Source organism: Bombus affinis, chromosome 14 (genome assembly GCF_024516045.1).
Source record: "Bombus affinis isolate iyBomAffi1 chromosome 14, iyBomAffi1.2, whole genome shotgun sequence".
Lineage (NCBI taxonomy): Eukaryota > Metazoa > Arthropoda > Insecta > Hymenoptera > Apidae > Bombus > Bombus affinis.
In genome coordinates this window covers 5,096,524-5,103,636 of record NC_066357.1, presented here as the reverse complement: position 1 = coordinate 5,103,636, position 7,113 = coordinate 5,096,524, and the positions used below count along the sequence as shown (strand labels likewise).

The 7,113-nt window shown below is 34.2% G+C and overlaps 2 protein-coding genes across 3 annotated transcripts; one reads left to right on the top strand and one right to left on the bottom strand.

The window, feature by feature from the left end:
• Window position 1: 1 nt before the first annotated feature.
• On the top strand, window positions 2-3,272 carry LOC126923894 (F-box only protein 9). The gene is made up of 7 exons (XM_050737826.1): window positions 2-164; window positions 396-617; window positions 692-991; window positions 1,085-1,248; window positions 1,320-1,511; window positions 1,584-1,818; window positions 1,907-3,272. Exons 1-7 carry the CDS (start codon window positions 162-164, stop codon window positions 2,126-2,128), a joined length of 1,338 nt encoding a protein of 445 aa, XP_050593783.1. The 5' UTR covers window positions 2-161; the 3' UTR covers window positions 2,129-3,272.
• Window positions 3,114-6,875, bottom strand: LOC126923904 (progestin and adipoQ receptor family member 4). 2 transcript variants are annotated; one of them, XM_050737844.1, is made up of 5 exons: window positions 6,410-6,875; window positions 4,857-4,916; window positions 4,373-4,476; window positions 4,160-4,297; window positions 3,114-3,847 (listed from the first exon to the last, which is right to left on the bottom strand). In XM_050737844.1, exons 1-5 carry the CDS (start codon window positions 6,594-6,596, stop codon window positions 3,620-3,622), a joined length of 717 nt encoding a protein of 238 aa, XP_050593801.1. In that variant the 5' UTR covers window positions 6,597-6,875; the 3' UTR covers window positions 3,114-3,619. The 2 variants fall into 2 exon arrangements, with proteins under 2 accessions (XP_050593801.1, XP_050593800.1); XM_050737843.1 differs by having other exon boundaries at window positions 4,692-4,916; window positions 6,410-6,872.
• Between the last annotated feature and the right edge of the window lie 238 nt (window positions 6,876-7,113).

Genomic DNA, 7,113 nt, shown 5'->3' with positions numbered 1-7,113 from the left:
CGGTTCCGGTATGGCCTTTAATTGAATCGCAAAGCAGAAAGGCGAAAACCATGGCGGCGGTCTTGTTGGCGAGATTGTACTTTCGCTGTGTTGTACGCTTTTCTGACCGAGAGTACAAGCGCTGAAGGAATAATACCGTGGAAATCGAAACAGAAAGAAAAATGGTACGTAATATATGGAAATCAATGACTGTCCTTTCATTGTTACCACGTAAGAAGTTACCTACGTCAATATAACCTCAAACGGAGCGGAAAAATAAAACGTCATTTTCAGAATCATTCATAATAAAGCAGCCAAGTAATTGATACAGTCAATTTATTCTTATTTTTGTTATTAAAATGTGTTTGTAGTAGGTGATCAGGTAATTTATAAACATTTGATCGTAATATCAATAGAGCCACTCTAGTGAATCTAGCGAGTCAGATGACGGTGGAGACGATCAGGAAGGGTCTTCTTTCTCGGAAACGAACATCGAGGATGCTCTGACTTCTTTCAGAGAGCAATGGCAACGTGAATTAGAAATATCACCCAAAAGGGACCGACTAAGAACACAGTCCACAAAGACAGTTAAAGTTGATGTTTCTAATTCTAACGATGAAGAATCTATTGAAAGCAAGGTATAATAATGACCAATGGATGTTTTAAAGATATCTCTATGTATGTATATAATATATGGGAATAAATATTTTAGGCAAAAAATTTGTTCCTGAAAGGAATTGAATATGAGGAAAGAAGGAAATTCTATGAAGCAATTCAATTTTACAAACGAGCTGTGTTATTAGTTCCTGACATTGAGTTACGTTTATACGAATCAACTAAAGTAAAATCAAACGATGATAATCATGAAGGATATGACAATGACATAAACAACATTGGCGAAAATGCTGAAAATCATAACGAAGAAGACGAAGAAGAAAGCGATTTATTTGTTAAATTATGCAAAATTGTAAATCAAAATAAATGCGTTTGTTTCCCTAAATTTGAACAAACTGTGAGTACATATATTTAGAATTGTTGGGTAATCTATATTCTTGTGGCCCATCATGGGAATTCCTCATCATCATCAGGGCATTCCTTTTTTCAGACAACACATATTTCTGCCTTGCCTATGGAGATAGTGCTTTATATCCTAAGATGGGTTGTATCTTCAGAACTTGACTTGAGATCTCTTGAAATGTTCTCTAGAGTATGTCGTGGATTTTATATATCTGCAAGAGATACCGAAATCTGGAGACTTGCCTGTGTTAGGTATGTCAATAAAAAACATTTAATAGATCTCTGTAATAATGGAGTGATCACAAAATGATCAAATTGTATAGAGTATGGGGTGTAAATTGTGGAACCTATGCTCCAAAATATCAATCATGGAGAGATATGTATTTACAACGGCCTAGACTAAGATATAATGGATGTTATATTAGCAAAACCAGTTACATTCGCGATGGTGAAAATAGTTTCCAAGATCGATTTTATAGACCTTGGCATCTGGTGGAATACTTCAGGTACCTGAGGTATGTGATGATACTTGATTATATATTAATTAAAAAAAATGTCAATTCTTATATTATTTCTTTGATAAACAGATTTTTTCCCGAAGGAAGAGTTTTGATGCTAACTTCAACCGATGAAGCCCAAAGTTGTGTAAATTTTTTAAAATATCGCACTCCACGGAATCCATCGGTTCTTATTGGTCATTATATATTACGCGATAATTGTGTTATTCTAATGCTCAAGAAACAGGAAATAAAAGGAGTTAGTACATATAGAAAGAAGAAGAAAGAAACTATGCATGATAGTGGGGAACAAACATTTCATATTGTAAATATCAATGTATATTATATCAAAGTAATTAATATTAAAAACATGATAAGACATATGATCAAATTATATTTATGTGTATTTATAGGAATTTGAAATTCAGGATCATCATAGACGGTTAAATTCGCAATTGAAATGGCTGAGTTACACTATATTTACAAAATATAGAAATGGACATGAAGCGAAAATGTGTTTAAAGGAACCATCTGCAAGAGAATGGAGAGTATCGGCTATTGGCGGGCGATACCCGTCGCTTAAATTTAGCAGAGTTAAAAGTTATACTCAAGAAAGTGAAGCTCCTTTACAATAATTGTAATTGAACGCAAAATTATTAATCATCTGAATTGTGTAAGAGTACCTACATAATGGAACTGAAATTTAAGAGAAGACTATATTCTTCAAGCGAATGTTAAATCTTGTACAGATCTCTCTTGATGTACATTCAGAGTATGCACGTTAATGTTACATTTTTCCGCTTATAACAATGTATTATAAACAAGTTCTAATGAAAAAGATACTTTATTCTTAATTTATTATCAAAGTATTTCTTAAATAATTTTTATTAACCTACTATACAATTCTAGCGTTACAGTTTTCTCTTAAATTCTATTTACATTAATTGTAGGTGATACATACTGAATGATTTAAGATTTAATATATTGTTTACTATGCACTTCTGCGGTGCCTTATATGCTTTCGACATAGGTGCTTTTATTTTAAAATATACTGATTGATCACATTTTTATTTATTTATTAATTATGAAATTTTCAATAAAAATAATGTCGGAGATAAATAATTTTAATGCAATACATACATATATCGATAATTAATTTCGATCAGACTATAAGCTACTGCAGCATGCAATTTATACCAACGATCAGATCCGCAAGTACACGTTCATACGCGATATGGTAAAAATATATTTATCTAGCACGCGTACTATCTATTGATAAATTTTCTCTTCAGATAAAATATTTCATTCTTCGAGACATTCTTGCGGCTCTACTCTTTGCGAATTTCATATAGAACTTCATCATAAACGTATACACTCAATCAAAGTACGTGAAAGAAACGAAAACACGATTAATTTACATATATTAATTAAATTTATACCATTTACTATCTAATTGTAAGATCTATCGACTGTGGATAGCAGGTTAATCTATATCTGTATGTGCAATTTCAAATGTAAATGAACGGATTGTGCATTCTTCGTTCCCGATACCTCTATATGGGCGATGAATTTATGTATGAATAATCGAAACCCCTATGGAATTAAATGAATTCCAATCGATATTTTGGGATAGTTTTATTCGTTTACACGAGTGGTTTTGACATTGAGAAACGATGTGTGTCTAATTAAAGGAACGAATGTCCGGGAACACACCTTATAAATTATTGTAGATCTTAAATTCTTATAATCACAACAATAAACGTATTTTTGATGTGCTTATTCGAGTTGAATTATTTTATTCGAAAAAAGTGGGATTACTCCTGATATTCGAATTAACGATAAAAATAAATATTTCACCATTTATCTTATTCTCTGTGATATGACAAATTAACTTTTGTACTCATACTTGTACTTCAACTATTCCACGTGCTCTGTTCTCGTTATATTTGCTTTTTTTTATATGTATTAAATTTTGGTACGTATACTTATTTCTTTCTTTGGTTTCTTTACTTAAAAAGTGGCCGTCGATTAAACAGAGTGTGTACCTACACACAAAGTAACCGGCGGTTGGCGTAGGCTCGATTTATCACAGACTTCATTAGAAGATTTTCACCCACACCATTCGATCACAGTTCATCGTGTTTCAACTGATCGAGGATCGTTTTATTACACGCGGACGAGTCGGAGATCCAAGCAAGATCTTGCAGAGTCGCAGCATGCATCGAACAAATCGCCAGGACAACCAGCACATGCATTAAATTATGAGAATTCAACATTAGATCCAGTTTGCCTGGTATCCATTTCTCAGGAATACGCAAGGCGCCTATTATTGCTCCCACAACCGCTACAAAATCCTAAAAGAAGATAGGTATTTTTTCAATGGTTTTATTTTATATTTTAATAATACATAATAAAAAAATTTACTAATTACATTGACTAATGTTACTAATACTTTTTTATTTAATAGATACATTTAAAACTAAGCACTTTCTCTGAAATGAGCAAATGGTCAATCTCTTTTATTTTATTATATCATTGTGTTGATACCAAATAGTCTATTTATTAGAATTATAAGGTGAAATTATAATAAATTACAATTTTCATTCGCATAAACAAATAAAGCCCTAGTTACAGAGAGTTGAACCGAAGTATATGACAGCATTTACCTGTAGTACAATGTGAAGTAAAGCGTCTGGAGAACCACCGCCGATACCTAAGTATCGTAGAGTCATCATCAGCATTCTCATGAGGAAAAGTGGTGCGAAACATAATCTTCTGTCCCAAGGAGATCGTGCGTTCATCGCCTGTGAAATATACTTTCAAGTGTTTAAAAACTGAAGACAATGATTTTTAATTTCTAATGGATAAGTCGTGGATACCTTAAGAAGACCCCAAATGCAAAAGAAGCAGTAGATAAACATACAGAAGTACCAATAAATATCAGGCAAACAGTGGATTGTTGCAGCCATCATAGGTATTGCCCCTAAGATTAGGAATGGAATTCAAGTCTATTAGAATTATTATCGTATTATTCATATAACAATTGAATCATGCAGAAGCCAAACTGATCAATCAATTCTTTGATTTCTAAGAAATAAACGCTAATACTAAAATTAAGAATATTTTAGAAAATGAAGTTAATCATTTTAAAGTAATAAAGTGATTCAATTATACTGTAATAATGACTTAAATAATTACCAAAACTTTGACACAGCCATATACCAATCATGTCTAATTTTAATAGCGTTCGGTAGAAGATTTCGTCGTAGTTCAAATTCATAAAGAGGTGGTAAATAAAAGACCCGATCCACGGACTAGTGGCACCGATTAAATGACACCAAGATAAAACTGCTATGAGGATACCTTTGGTATTCCATGGGAGAAGTTGCGGAATGGTCAATAACATGTATAGGATGGCAAATCCTGTAACATAATTTTTTTTTAATTAATTTACATTATCAAAGGGCAAGTTATAAATAATGAACTTAGGAAGGGTGTCATTAGCTTGTTAAAATAATTACAACTGAAAATCTATTGACCCTATGCAACAAGTAATTTCTTGTCATACAAACGAATGATAACATATTTTCATTGCACAAGTACATATGAAGTAGATCTTTGGCTTAATGAAATTGATACATAATTTGTACTTGTTTGTAATATTCTTTATCCTTTATTCTGCCCAAAAGAATAGAAGCTTCCATTCTTTAATTATAAATAAAGAGCACTCTCTCTAATTACTTACTTCTTAATTACCTCGTCGTATAAAGTATCTCGTGCAACAGCGAGCAATGTTCATTTTTAGAGAATTAATGTTCATTAAATAAATGCTTTTACGCGATGTTCGTGTTTACCTTCACATACATATAGTCTCTTTTACGCCCATTATTCTTCGGTTATTAATAAACTCTTTGTTGTTTGATATGATTGACGTAACGTGACATTCCCGTTTTAGAAATTTTCCGCACGATATTACATACATACGTAATATCGTAAAATCGTCTCATGGATTGTTCAATCGGATCGTTAAAAATTGATATAGAACATGCATATGAATATTGGATGAAGGTATTTAGGAATTTCTCATGAATTTTTCTTTTCAATATGAGATTACTATTATCAATGTCACGAATAGATCTTCGAAGGATAACGTACGGCTTCGCTGATCGATCTTTTGTTACCCCGCAGTACGCCGATAGGAACATAACGATTTCTCTCATAAGTTGACCTTGAAATTGCTTAGTTCAAGGGTAATCCAGTTTTCTACTTTATTGAAGCACGACAGCTACGTAACTCTCCCTTTCGCACCACATTCCGACATTTTAATTAAAGTGATTATATCTAAAAGCTAGATACGTGAAAATGTTCATATTATAACATTGTAGATTTTTCGAGAAATAGTTTCTTCGCTTATTATTTTATTCTCATTTCAATACTATCTAAACTGATACACGTGTAGTAGTATCACATGTGTCTAGGTAAATGTCGTTCTCCTTTATTCTGATTCCCTTATTTTGGAAGTTTGAGAAGCAATAATTACCACGTATGAATGTACAGATGATTTGTATCGATGTATAGATCAATGTGATGTACCAATGAAACTAACTACGTTTCTATCTCAATAAAAGTCAACATTAATCTTGCCAAAAGAAGCTGCTTGCATTTAATAATTACAAAAAGATTTCAATAGATTTAGTATGGAAAGAAAATAAAGACACAGGTATGTGACTCTTCTATATCGCATAGGGATATAGAGGGCTTAATACCAATCATCCGACAATTGATAAAACATTTCAGATCTCCCAATCTCAACTACATCCAGCGTTTCACGAAAGACATCCATCCACCATAGAATCCAAGTATCACCATAGCTTCCTAAAGGACTCGCTTTTTATTTTCTACAGCTTAGAACTTACCATGTGTTATGATATTAACAGTCTCATTGTGTATATAAAAGAGACTGCGAAGACACTGTCCGACGGTCATGAGCGGTCTGTAACCAGTGCGGATATGGGGATTGAATTGCAAGTGTTGAGGCATGTCGCTCCATCGTCGCAGAAGGCGAACTTTCGGTTTCTCTTCTTGCGATGGTTCCTCGTGCATTCTTCTCTGATCGTCGTCCTGGCGATAAAATACTTTCTCGTTGCTAATATCCTGGAGCGGAGGATCTGCCGCCTCCGCATGATGCTCGTCGTCTCGAAGCAACGTCGTGCAAACGAAGTGCTCGTGAGGAATGTTAGAAGCACGGAGCCGCGCGCGGGGCACAGATCAACCTCTAGAAACGAGTGTCTTGGACGTCGGTGGTGTCGTTACTGCATCAGTTGCGTACTCGATGCTCTCTGTCCACCACCATCCGTAGTTCCGACCTCTCTGACGGTGCCGTTACCACGGAGACCGCATCGATCCTTTTCATTGCCAAAGAGAACGCACCCCTCGAATACACGCGACTAGTTTCCGCGGGCTTGGTCACGGATTTAGCCCAGAAATGCAGTTCAGAGGGATTTGCTTAATTCGCAGAACCACGCCGGGTTTAAAAATTACACGCGTCATGAACGTATGGGGAGAATCGGCTGTAAGGATTATTTCTAAGGTAGAACACGTGAACATGGGTTTTCGATAG

What these genes read in the sequence shown, in the direction of transcription:
- LOC126923894 (XM_050737826.1), top strand. An exon ending in TGGAGACTTGCCTGTGTTAG is followed by an intron (nt 1,249 to 1,319) that starts GTATGTCAATAA and finishes CAAATTGTATAG; the next exon opens with AGTATGGGGTGTAAATTGTG. An exon ending in GGGAACAAACATTTCATATT is followed by an intron (nt 1,819 to 1,906) that starts GTAAATATCAAT and finishes GTGTATTTATAG; the next exon opens with GAATTTGAAATTCAGGATCA.
- LOC126923904 (XM_050737843.1), bottom strand. Translation starts at nt 6,596, where the DNA reads ATGCACGAGGAACCATCGCAAGAAGAGAAACCGAAAGTTCGCCTTCTG. An exon ending in TGTTAATATCATAACACATG is followed by an intron (nt 4,917 to 6,409) that starts GTAAGTTCTAAG and finishes ATTATGTTACAG; the next exon opens with GATTTGCCATCCTATACATG. An exon ending in ATGGCTGTGTCAAAGTTTTG is followed by an intron (nt 4,477 to 4,691) that starts GTAATTATTTAA and finishes TCCTAATCTTAG; the next exon opens with GGGCAATACCTATGATGGCT.